Source organism: Bufo bufo, chromosome 4, assembly GCF_905171765.1.
Source record: "Bufo bufo chromosome 4, aBufBuf1.1, whole genome shotgun sequence".
Taxonomy (NCBI): Eukaryota; Metazoa; Chordata; class Amphibia; order Anura; family Bufonidae; genus Bufo; species Bufo bufo.
The window spans coordinates 92,817,614-92,829,912 of record NC_053392.1 but is presented as its reverse complement, the minus strand read 5'-3'; the positions used below and the strand labels follow the sequence as shown (position 1 = coordinate 92,829,912).

Here is a 12,299-nt window from a genome sequence, read left to right as displayed (position 1 = left end):
GGGAGAAAATCCTGCACTTGTGGCCCGTTGCTAATGATGATCCCCAGCAAAAATGCATACAGTGGAGGATGACCGCAGCGAACCACTAGTACCACAATAGATATCCTACACAACATAGCAATTATGTGGATGTGATAATCAATATAGCAATATAACAAAATAATAGCAAAGACAGGTGCACAGGTTTTAAAATCAGTTTGAGGGTTTAGTAAGACCGCAGAGTGCACCTGTCTTTGCTATTATTTTGTTATATTGGCTGTATTTCTAGCTTAAATTGCACACTGACTAATCCAAATGTTGTATATTGCCAAAAAAGTGTTTTTTTGGTAACAGAATATGAAAGCTGTATATATTAAACTTGAATGTAACACTTGCAGATCAGGAAAATAGTGTTTTTTGGCAAAAAAGTGTGTTTTTAAAAACCCAGAAAATGATGGCTGTATTGCTACCTTAAATTGCACACTGACTAAGCCTTCAAATGCACCAGATGTTGTAAATTGCCCAAAAAATTGTGATTTTCAATGACCCAAAAGCTCAGATGCAGTGCTAGTGCACTGAGCTTGCATAAAATGGCCACCGCCGCCCACCTAACTGACTTATTAAAGTTGTTTTTTTTTCGGTCACTGGGCTCAGGGCAGGATTAAAAAAATTGTGCCCTGCACCCACACAACACAATGTATGTAGATCGCTGAGTTAGATTCAGATTTTGAGCAAAGATTCAGTCCTATTCTCTCCCTGAAATCACCAGCAGCCTCCTCTCCCTACACTAAGCACAGCAGAGTGATGTGCAGCGCTACGTGACTCCAGCTTATATAGAGCCTGGGTCACATGCTGCACTGGCCAATCACAGCCATGCCATTAGTAGGCATGGCTGTATTGGCTTCTAAGGTCAGACAGTTAACCGCTTGTTGATTGGCTATCAAAAAGCGCCAAGAAAGCGCTAAACACCGAACCCGAACACAAACTTTTACTGAAATGTTCAGGTCCGGGGTCCAAAAATCGTAAAGTTCAGTACGAACCCGAACTTTACAGTTCGGGTTCGCTCAACCCTACTTATATCGAATTATATCAACATACAGGCTCAATGATAACCTGAGCAGCTTTGTCTGGAATTGGTGCAGTTAGTAACCGATTGTGAACCAGTCTCAATCTTGCCCTAGCCTATTTTGGAGGGATGTCCGTGCAATAAACGTTATGCCTTATGGTTCGCATAGCAGGAGCCCAGCTCATCAGCTTGATTACTAGCAGCTATATGTAAAAAGGGTGATTTGAACTGGGGTCCTGTTACTGGCGAATGCTCCACTTATGCCGGCGATAGGGTATAGCATTCATTTCTTGGACACACGTCTGAAATAGACCAGGGCAAGATTGAGACTCGTTCACAATTGGTCACTAACTGCACCAATCCCAGACACAGCTTCTCAGATTATCATTGAGGCTGTATGTTTATATAATAAGATAAAGCATTAACATGTCTTTTTAATGTATCATATTAAAAGTAAAGTTTTATTCCCTGCACCCCATTTGGAGACTTCACACAATTAGAGGAGTGGTTTATTGGACCTAGAATTTGGGCTGAGAGGAATAATTGCATTAGCACATCCCAGACAGTTTATGTCCCATTTGCCCCCCCCCCCCCTCCCCCACCGATCGTACAGTAAAGTGATGACATATCCTTTCTATGTGCAATCACTTTATAAAATTGAAAATAGCACTTATATATAGAGTTGAGCGGACACCTGGATGTTCGGGTTCGGCCGAACTTGAAAAAAAAGTTTGTGTTCGGGACCCGAACTTAACCCGAATTTGACACCGAACCCGAACCCCATTGAAGACAATGGGGACCCGAACTTTTGGGCACTAAAATGGCTCTAAAATAGTCCTGGAAAGGGCTAGAGGGCTGCAAAAGGCATTAAAATTTGCTTAAGAGCATGACAACTGCTGTGCAAACAAATGTGGATAGGGAAATAACTTAAAATAACATAAAACTGGATCTAAGAGTAGGAGGTTGAGGAGGCGGTGGATGGGTGGATGTGGCGGTGTAGGTTGACGTGGTGGTGTAGGTGGAAGCGGCGATGAAGGAGGAATAGGTAGCCAACACTGATTTTTGTTATTTATTTTCTTTTAATTGGGGTATCCCCCAAAATATTGGGACATATAACAAAATAAAACTAAGAATAAGTGCACTTGAGTACAAGAATGGATGGTTGAGGCTGGTATAAATGTCTATTCTGCACAAGGTACGGACAAGTCCTGTGGGATCCATGCCTGTGATAATGCTCTCTGCCATGCTAAACACACGTTCACACTATACACTGGCTGCAGGGCAGGTCAGCACCTCCAAGGCTGACAAAGCTTTTCCACATTTTGCCATGCTAACCCTGCCTTCTCAGGTGCTGGCGGTGCCCCAGCTGCGTTGGCGACCTCTTCCTCCTCCTCTGCCTTCACCTTGTGCTTCCGCTGTGCCCCCGCTGTCAGGTGGGAATGCTATCATCAGTGTGCGCTTGTAGTCGCGCATCTTCCGATCAGTAACAGATGTTTTCACTAAATTTAGTTCCCTGTAAGCAATGCAGAGCAGGGGTTCATTCACGGCAAAAGGGGGTTCTTGTCACCCAGCAATAGAACAGAGGATTTTGAGAGATTTAGGCCCCTGTCACCCAGGCACAACAGGGGTTCATTCACGGCAAAAGGGGGTTCTTGTCACCCAGCAATAGAACAGAGGATTTTGAGAGATTTAGACCCCTGTCACCCAGGCATAGCAGGGGTTCATTTACGGCAAAAGGGGGTTCTTGTCACCCAGCAATAGAACAGAGGATTTTGAGAGATTTAGGCCCCTGTCACCCAGGCACAGCAGGGGTTCATTCAAGGCAAAAGGGGGTTCATGTCACCCAGCAATACAACAGAGAATTTTGACAGATTTAGGCCCCTGTCACCCAGGCACAGCAGGGGTTCATTCACGGCAAAAGGGGGATCTTGTTACCCAGCAATAGAACAGAGGATTTTGAGAGATTTAGGCCCCTGTCACCCAGGCACAGCAGGGGTTCATTCACGGCAAAAGGGGGTTCTTGTCACCCAGCAATACAACAGAGGATTTTGAGAGGTTTAGGCCCCTGTCACCCAGGGACAGCAGGGGTTTGTATACGCCAAAAATGGTAAAATGTCACCCGACAATTGAAAATAAGAATTTTTTCAATTTAGGGCACTAAAATGTGCACTTTTTTGCATTAAAATGGCTCTAAAATAGTCCTTGAAAAGGCTAGAGGGATGTAAAAGGCAGTAAAATGTGCTTAAGAGCATGGCAACTGCTCTACAAACAAATGTGGATAGGGAAATAACTTTAAATGAAATAAAATAACTAAAAATTACAAATTATTAACCTGCAACTCAGAGAAGGAGGTGGATATGGAGTCGGAGGTTGAGGAGGCGGTGAATGTGGTGTTGTAGGTGGAGGCAGCAATGGAGGAGGAGGAGGTAGCCAACATTGTTTTTTAAAAAATTTTATTGGGGTAGGTAGCCCCCAAAATATTGGGACAAATAAAAAAAAAGAAAACAAAGAATCATTGCAGTTGACTTGAGTACAAGAATGTATGTTTGTAGTAGGTTCAGTAGGACGTGTAGCTGTGGCATAACTGCCACGTCCTCTCCCTGCAACAGAGGCTCCACCAACACCACCACCACGACCATGACCGCGTCCCTTATTAAATGTTTTCCTCATAGTTAGCGTTTACAAAGCAAAGTAAAAAGTGGTTAAGTCTGTTAAAAATAATTAACCGCCAATAAAAACCCTGATGTAGGGTATTGCACTCAATTTTGTTTTTAAAACTCTATATGACAGCGGTATTTGTGGCCTAAATCTGACACTTACTTATGCACGTCTTATCCCAGATGTGCAGTATATCAGATGCTTTTTTTACCCCAGTATGCCAAAGCCGTATTTATGGCCTAAATGTGACAGTCACTTATGCACGTGTAATCCCAGATGTGCAATATATTAGAGGCTTTTTTCACCCTAACCAAAAAGCTGTATTTCTGTCCTAAATGTGACAGTCACTTATGCTTGTCTAATCCCAGATGTGCAGTATATTAGAGGGGTTTTTCACCCTAACCAAAAAGTTGTATTTCTGTCATAAATGTGACAGTCACTTATGCTTGTCTAATCCCAGATGTGCAGTATATTAGAGGGTTTTTTCACCCTAACCTAAAAGCTGTATTTCTGTCCTAAATGTGACAGTCACTTATCCACGTGTAATCCCAGATGTGCAGTATATTAGAGGGTTTTTTCACCCTAACCAAAAAGCTGTATTTCTGTCCTAAATGTGACAGTCACTTATGCTTGTCTAATCCCAGATGTGCAGTATATTAGAGGGTTTTTTAACCCTAACCAAAAAGCTGTATTTCTGTCCTAAATGTGACAGTCACTTATGCTTGTCTAATCCCAGATGTGCAGTATATTAGAGGGTTTTTTCACCCTAACCAAAAAGCTGTATTTCTGTCCTAAATGTGACAGTCACTTATGCTTGTCTAATCCCAGATGTGCAGTATATGAGAGGCTTTTTTCACCCCAGTATGCCAAAGCCGTATTTATGGCCTAAATGTGACAATCACTTATGCACGTGTAATCCCAGATGTGTAATATATTAGAGGCTTTTTTCACCCCAGTAACCAAAAAGCCGTATTTCTGGCCTAAATGTGACAGTCACTTATGCTTGTCTAATCCCAGATGTGCAGTATATTAGAGGGGTTTTTCACCCTAACCAAAAAGCGGCATTTCTGTCCTAAATGTGACAGTCACTTATGCTTGTCTAATCCCAGATGTGCAGTATATTAGAGGTATTTTTCACCCTAACCAAAAAGCTGTATTTCTGTCCTAAATGTGACAGTCACTTATGCTTGTCTAATTCCAGATGTGCAGTATATTAGAGGGTTTTTTTCACCCTAACTAAAAAGCTGTATTTCTGTCCTAAATGTGACAGTCACTTATGCTTGTCTAATCCCAGATGTGCAGTATATTAGAGGGTTTTTATCACCCTAACAAAAAAGCTGTATTTCTGTCCTAAATGTGACAGTCACTTATGCTTGTCTAATCCCAGATGTGCAGTATATTAGAGGGTTTTTTCACCCTAACCAAAAAGCTGTATTTCTGTCCTAAATGTGACAGTCACTTATGCTTGTCTAATCCCAGATGTGCAGTATATTAGAGGGTTTTTTCACCCTAACCAAAAAGCTGTATTTCTGTCCTAAATGTGACAGTCACTTATGCTTGTCTAATCCCAGATGTGCAGTGTATTAGAGTTTTTTTTCACCCTAACCAAAAAGCTGTATTTCTGTCCTAAATGTGACAGTCACTTATGCTTGTCTAATCCCAGATGTGCAGTATATTAGAGGGTTTTTTCACCCTAACCAAAAAGCTGTATTTCTGTCCTAAATGTGACAGTCACTTATGCTTGTCTAATCCCAGATGTGCAGTATATTAGAGGGTTTTTTCACCCTAACCAAAAAGCTGTATTTCTGCCCTAAATGTGACAGTCACTTATGCACGTATAATCCCAGATGTGCAGTATATGAGAGGTTTTTTTCACCCCAGTATGCCAAAGCCGTATTTATGGCCTAAATGTGACAGTCACTTATGCATGTGTAATCCCAGATGTGCCATATATTAGAGGCTTTTTTCACCCCGGTAACCAAAAAGCCGTATTTCTGGCCTAAATGTGGCAGTCACTTATGCTTGTCTAATCCCAGATGTGCAGTATATTAGAGGTTTTTTTCACCCTAACCAAAAAACTGTATTTCTGTCCTAAATGTGACAGTCACTTATGCTTGTCTAATCCCAGATGTGCAGTATATTAGAGGGTTTTTTTACCCTAACCAAAAAGCTATATTTCTGTCCTAAATGGGACAGTCATGTATGCTTGTCTAATCCCAGATATGCAGTATATCAGAGGCTTTTTTCACCCCAGTATGCCAAAGCTGTATTTCTGGACTTGCAGACATGCAGATAGCCTGTGCTGGTGCACTATCGTTGCATAAAATGGCTGCCGATCATATATTGATATTGACTAACTGAAGAAAAAAAAGTTTGTTTTCAGCAGTAGTTGGCTCAGGGCAGGCTTAAAAAAATTGTGCACTGCACCCACAAAACACTTTTGCTGTAGATCGCTGAGTACAAAAAACAGTTCTTGATAAGATTTCTCCCTGATCTCTCCCTCACAGCTGCTGCAGCCTCTCCCTACACTAATCCGAGCAGAGTGACGGGCGGCGCTACGTGACTCCAGTTTAAATAGAGGCTGGGTCACATGCTGCAGTTGGCCAATCACAGCCATGCCAATAGTAGGCATGGCTGTGATGGCCTTTTAGGGCAAGTAGTATGAAGCTTGTTGATTGGCTGCTGTGCAGCCTTTCAAAAAGCGCCATAAAAATTGACGAACACCGAACCCGAACTTTTAAGCAAATGTTCGGGTCCGGGTGCCGAAAACCCTAAAGTTCGGTACGAACCCAAATTTTACATTTCGGGTTCGCTCAACTCTACTTATATATTAGACAAAGAAAACCCAACTAAACACCAAGTACAGTTTTAAAATCAGAATTTGTTAAAGGAAAAGAGTCATCCATCACCATTCATTGGCCTTTGTGAAACATGCTAAGGACTTTGAAAAGTGCACCCTTGGCCAAGTACTGCTCAACAAATCCACAGTATTTGTGGTATCAATTGTTATCTTACGGTAAGCTAATTTTGTGTTTCAGACTGATGACAAGACATTCTCCATTAGGATTTTTGGTACAAACCAAAAATAACCCAACTGAAATATAAGAAAGTGCAGTTCTTTCTCACCTCAGATAAGATCAGTCTTCACCAATGCAATGGTATCCATGGGAGAGTCACAAGAAAAGAACCATTGCTAACCAAGAGGACAAATTTCACATAATATCTCACATTTGACAAAAAACAACAACATCTTGATGACTCAGGACTTTCGGAATAATGTTCTGTTAACTGATGACTCAAAAGTGGACCACTTTTTGGATCACATAAGTCCCACCACATATGGCATGAAGCTAACATTCTGCAATGAGAACTTCATGCTAAAAATGAAACATGATGGTAGTGTGGTTATACAGGGAGGCTTTGTTGATCCAGGGCCTGCATGACAGGGCAACTCAAGCCCAATTGGGTTAGTCAATAAGAATACAAACAAACCTCTGTCCCCTGAATGGCAAGAAACTAAATTAAGGTTTGGCAGTAGCCTAGTTAAAGTCCTGACTTGAAGCTCGTTGAGATGTTATGGCAAGACACATCTTTTCTGCTGGGCTGTTGGATAACGCTCATAAAAGGGGAAAAGCCTATCCAAACCCAGTCATAGCAAGTACAGCTGAACTCTAAATACTTGAAGTCCCCACTGGCTCTTTAGAAACATAAGAACATAGCAAAAATATCCTGTAAAATATAAATGAGGGATACAGATTACACATATGATAACATTATTGAAGCTAAGCTTCACCTTTGACCAATATTGGCTCTATAATCAGCACATGTAAAATAGCATCTTTGTAATTTATCTTCATTATACTTTTTGTTGATTGTCAGCAGTTTGTCATAATGAATATTTTACCAGCTATGACTGGTATTTGACAGCCTTGTATGTTGTAATTTTGTTTTCAGGCAAAACATATGTTGGCCATGGATGGTTGCCTGCAATAACCAGTAAGCGAACAAGCAGAAATAAAGTGAACAAAAAGTAAAATGATTGAAGATTGTTCCCATAAAGCGAGGAAAAAACATCTGTCTGACCTTTTCATAGTTTTTTTTTTTTTGAAGGATCACCCAACAATCTCATATTATAAATGGGTTTCTTTGAGGGCATAGCCTTTGCATTTGTTGCAGACTTAAACTAGGTTTCCAGGATCCCTGTTACTAACACATTATTACACAGGTACATGTTTGGTACTTGCCTTATAATCTTCCTTTTCTGATGACATCCCTGTACCATCGTTTTTTTGTTGTGGACCCATAGAAATCAACGGGACAAAGAAATGCGGATCGGATGCAGATCCAAAATACGGTTGTGTGCATGAGGCCTTAGCTTACTGCAATTCATGAAGAGGCTTCCTTTCTGCCAATGTTGATCTTGTGCTCATGCACAGAATTACAGAGAGCTGCAACGTAAAGCATCTGGGACAGAAGGAGCAGCAATCTGAGCTTCTAATGACACAGGAGGCTACAAACTATCTTAAAGTTCCAATAGATATGATCGTAGAGAGGACTGGGTTGCCCACCATATGGATACATTCAAATATTACCTGCTCACACAGAAGCAAGATGCTACCAGAGGATTGAATATGGGGGTCCCTGCAGCAACTTTGAGAAGGTAGGTCCTGGGGAAAAGAGGACACTGGCAGCTTTCTTCTATACCTAGAAGTCATCTCATCTATCTGATCGTGTCTATAATAATAAACTGGGGAGTTTAAATCTATCAAGTTTTTTCTATGAACATAGGCTGGTTGAGGTGCTGTACATTAAATATATGTATGTAGTGCAGTAAGTCTAATGTTTTATGTGCCACTTGTGCCGGGGGTGAGAGACTAGAGGCCCACCTTGCTCAGGGGCCCATCGGGGGATTCACCTGTACCCCTATGGTCCAGTCTGAGCCTGATCGTAGATGTGCTCTAGTAGAGCAAAGGCAATTCATAGCCACTCAGCTGACATGGACATACATTTATAAGTTGTCGCTTACATGACTCATCTCTTGAGAGGAAAGCCATATTATGTTCTCTGTTTTTTATGGAAGATGCATAAAGTACTTTTTCTATGTCGCTGACACTAAATTTGAGATAGTGGTTTTATTAAAGCAGTGGATGTCAGCAAATTGCCCTTCCCAGCAAATGGGTCGGGAGTACATATATATTCTGGCTCAGTGGGTGGAGGATGTCCTGTAGACAATGTCCTGTATTGACATCCATCCACTGTAAAGTGTATGAGAAAAGTCTAACCAAAGAAAACATTGAAGAGTGGGCTTAGGATTTATGAGTTTTTTTTATTGTTCTTTGGGGAATTTATTTTCATCTTTTCATTTCCCACTGGACTCAGACAAATCAAGAGAAAAGACTTCAGTCAGTAGAAGTTCAATGATTCAGCAACATATTGTCCTGAAGATAGTAGGTTTTAAATTGGAATTTATGCAATTAAAACATTTGAAACTATAGAATTAGGTATCATTTCTTACATGTGGTCATTTCATTACTTTTTTTTTTTTATTCATTTATATTGGCTTATATTGTCTTGTTGTACTACAACCTGGAATTAACACTTTTTTTTTGGGGGGGGGGGGGGGTTGTACCATTTATTTAATTCTACTTCTTTAAAGGTGCATAATAATTTTTACTGCAGCACAAATAATAATAATAATAATAATAATAATAATAAATTATTATTATTATTTCAGGTCCATTACATAGAATCTAGATCAGTGGTTCTTAACCTGGGTTCGATCGAACCCCAGGGGTTCGGTGAGTCAGTCTCGCGGGTTCGGCCGCCGGCCCTGGGGGGCCGCTAGGTGGCTGCCACAAGACAGGAAAATATTTATTTCCTGTTACTCAGACTCCTTTTGCGCCGGCTGCGGCTCATGATCAGAAGAGCCGAGCGAGCGCAATGATGTTGCTTCCGCCAGCCGCCGGATGTGAGCGGCATATGACGACATGACGTCATATCCGGCGGCGGTGGATCTAGTGACTGCACAGCATGGTGGCGGCGGCGGCATCCTGTCCCTCCTGCACACAGACACCGGCATCACTGAGCTAAGCTGACCTGTTGTACTACAGGTAAGAGTAAAGGGGCTTGGAGGACCTATTGTGTATTTTATTTAAGGGGTCAGCATTGTATTGGAGGGGCCAGCAGTGTATTGGGGGGCTGGGAGGGTGGGGGTCAGCAGTGTATTGGGGTGGCAAGGATGGGGGTCAGCAGTGTATTGTGGTGGCTAGGAGGGGGGGTCATCAATGTATTAGGGGGGCTGGGATTGTTTTGGGAGGGGGTCAGCAGTGTATTGAGGGACTGGGGGGTCAGCAGTGTATTGGGGTGGCTGGGAGGCTGGGGGTCAGTAGTGTTCTCGGCTTTGTACCCATCTGCCTGTTCTCGGCTTTGTATCCATCAACAAACCGATCCTCATAGCATCGTACGAAGTTGCTTACCTGATCGCAAAGCAGGGCAAACCCCACACCATTGGTGAAACACTCATAAAACCAGCTGTGTTGAAGATGGCGAATATCATGCTGGGAAAAGCGGCTGAAGTTAAGTTATCCCAAATTCCTCTTTCAAATGACACCATCAGCGACAGAATAGAGGACATGAGCAAAGACATCTTGGCTCAAATAGTTGCAGATCTGATTTCAAGCCCGGCAAAATTCAGCCTTCAACTCGACGAGACCACAGACGTCTCCAATCTAAGCCAGCTTGCAGTATTCATGCGCTATGTGAAAGACGACGTGATAAAGGAAGAGTTTTTATTTTGTAAGCCTCTTACAACAACAACTAAGGCAGCCGATGTGAAGAAACTTGTGGATGACTTCTTCAAAGACAACAATCTTTCGTGGGATATGGTTTCTGCAGTTTGTTCGGATGGAGCTCCAGCCATGCTGGGAAGAAAGTCTGGTTTTGGTGCGCTAGTGAAAGCCGATGCACCACACATCATTGTTACGCATTGTATTCTACATAGGCATGCATTGGCAACAAAAACCTTGCCTCCAAAACTGGCAGAAGTATTAAAAATTGTAGTGGAATGTGTGAACTATGTGCGAAATAGTGCTCTGAGGCACCGCATCATCAGGGAGCTGTGTAAAGAAATGGGATCTGAATTTGAGGTACTTCTGTACCATTCCAACATTCGGTGGTTATCCCGGGGACAGGTGTTGAATCGTGTTTTTGCCGTGCGTGTGGAATTAGCCCTGTTTTTGCAAGAGCACCAACATTGTCATGCAGATTGCTTCAAAGATTCTGAGTTCATTCTCATTTTAGCGTACATGACTGATATCTTTGCAGCTCTAAATCATCTCAATCAACAGATGCAGGGTGGTGGAGTCAACATCATCGAAGCGGAAGAAAACCTGAAGGCTTTTCAAAAAAAGCTACGGTTATGGAAACGACGAATAGAGAACGATAATTTCGCAAACTTTCCCCTGCTAGACGACTGTGTAAGTAAGATCGAAGATGTATCTGGAATCGGAGACATTTCTGTACCCACGGAACTGAAGCAAGCAATTGCCACGCACTTAGATGAGCTTGCAACGTCTCTTGATGGATACTTCCCTACAAGAGAGTCATATCCAGCATGGGTGAGACAGCCGTTCACATTTAGTGTTGAGACAACAGATGTCAATGATGAATACCTCGATGAAATCATTGAACTTCAGCAGAGCCAGGTTCAACAGCAACTCTTCAGAACAACAACTCTCTCAACGTTTTGGTGTCAACAAATGGTAACGTACTCTGTTATTGCTAAGAAAGCTCTGGAGTTTTTCATACCGTTTGTTACAACATATCTTTGCGAACAATCCTTTTCAAGGATGCTGGACATAAAAACGAAGAAAAGGAACAGACTTTGTTGCGAAAATGACATGAGAGTGGCACTTGCCAAGGTAAAGCCGCGCATTTCTGACCTGGTCTCTGAAAGACAACAGCAGAAGTCACACTGATTTGCAGTAAATATTCATTATTATGTTTTTATTTTTGTGTGAAAATCATGTTTTAATGGTTTTGTTCTTTGTTCTTAATGGTTTTGTTCTTTAATGGTTTTATTCACTTTGTGCACCTATGTATAAATATATACCTATGTTTTGAATTTGAAAAAATCATATTTAATTTTTCCAATTAAGAAGGGTTCGGTGAATGCGCATATGAAACTGGTGGGGTTCAGTACCTCCAACAAGGTTAATAACCACTGATCTAGATTAAAATCCATTTTAGTTCCTGGTTGTAAGTAGTGTTGAGCAAATATTTGTAAAATTTTATTTGGTCACGAAGCGCATTTCTTTGTAAATAGCGGGCGCGATGACTGGGAGAGGCAATTGCGCTGCCCCCCCATCATTGACCCTCTAAAATGCCGCGTTCATTGCTTATCGTGGGCATCTGAGAATAATTGTGAGGGCTTTCATGGGCTAATCCTTTCCTGTCTAGCGTGGTGACATCATATGTCACCGCGCACAAGATTTTGCATGGGATCTTCAATCAAGATGGCCGCAGAAGCCTCTTCACGCTAAAATGGATGAGGTATTTATTTATTTTTTTATATTTTTTTAAGCTTCTATTTCAGGGA

At 41.8% G+C, this 12,299-nt stretch overlaps 1 protein-coding gene across 1 annotated transcript; it reads left to right on the top strand.

Annotated features, from left to right (window-relative positions):
* Positions 1–10,245: 10,245 nt before the first annotated feature.
* On the top strand, positions 10,246–11,679 carry LOC120999006 (protein ZBED8-like). Its single transcript, XM_040429884.1, has one exon. The coding sequence runs from the start codon at positions 10,246–10,248 to the stop codon at positions 11,677–11,679; it is 1,434 nt and encodes a 477-aa protein (XP_040285818.1).
* The last annotated feature ends 620 nt before the right edge of the window (positions 11,680–12,299 follow it).